The 442-nt window shown below is 75.1% G+C and overlaps 1 protein-coding gene across 1 annotated transcript in view; it reads right to left on the reverse strand.

The window, feature by feature from the left end:
• H696_00605 (hypothetical protein) overlaps positions 1-442 on the reverse strand; it is a gene marked incomplete at its 3' end in the record, with an annotated part of 4205 nt that extends 3763 nt beyond the window's left edge. Inside the window, exon 1 of the mRNA XM_009494485.1 lies at positions 48-442. Coding sequence (XP_009492760.1) covers positions 48-358 — 311 coding nt within the window. The 5' untranslated portion in view covers positions 359-442. The remainder of the gene's footprint in view (positions 1-47) is intronic.

The following is a 442-nucleotide window of genomic DNA, read 5'->3' on the forward strand; positions in this document are numbered from 1 at the left end:
GGGGGGGGGGGGGGGGGGGGGGGGGGGGGGGGGGCCGGTGCACGCACAAGTACATGCGGTCGGCGATCTGGGAGATGGCCTCCGTGTGGTAGAACCGCGCATCCGGGGTGATGGTGGTCACGGTGTAGTGCCGGGCCTCGTGCACCCACCAGGGAGCCCCTTGGGCCGAGACCGGCAGATCGTGGTAGATGCTGTGGAGCTGGGCCGAGGCGTGGGCCGTGGCCGGCGCCCGGGCAAGGAAGTGGCGGCCCGGCGCCCGGCGCTGCTGCCCCGACGCCGCGGCCGTCGCCGTCGCCGACGACGACGGCGGCGAGGGGGAGGGAGCGGTCGGGGGAGACCTAGAAACGAGGGGGCCCATCACGCGTCGGGGGGGAACATGGACGCCGTGAAGCGGAGCTCGGAGGCGGGACTTCCAGGGAGCGATGGGGTAGGAGCGGGGGGG

This window comes from Fonticula alba (assembly GCF_000388065.1).
Source record: "Fonticula alba strain ATCC 38817 unplaced genomic scaffold supercont2.1, whole genome shotgun sequence".
In the NCBI taxonomy this organism is placed as follows: Eukaryota; order Rotosphaerida; family Fonticulaceae; genus Fonticula; species Fonticula alba.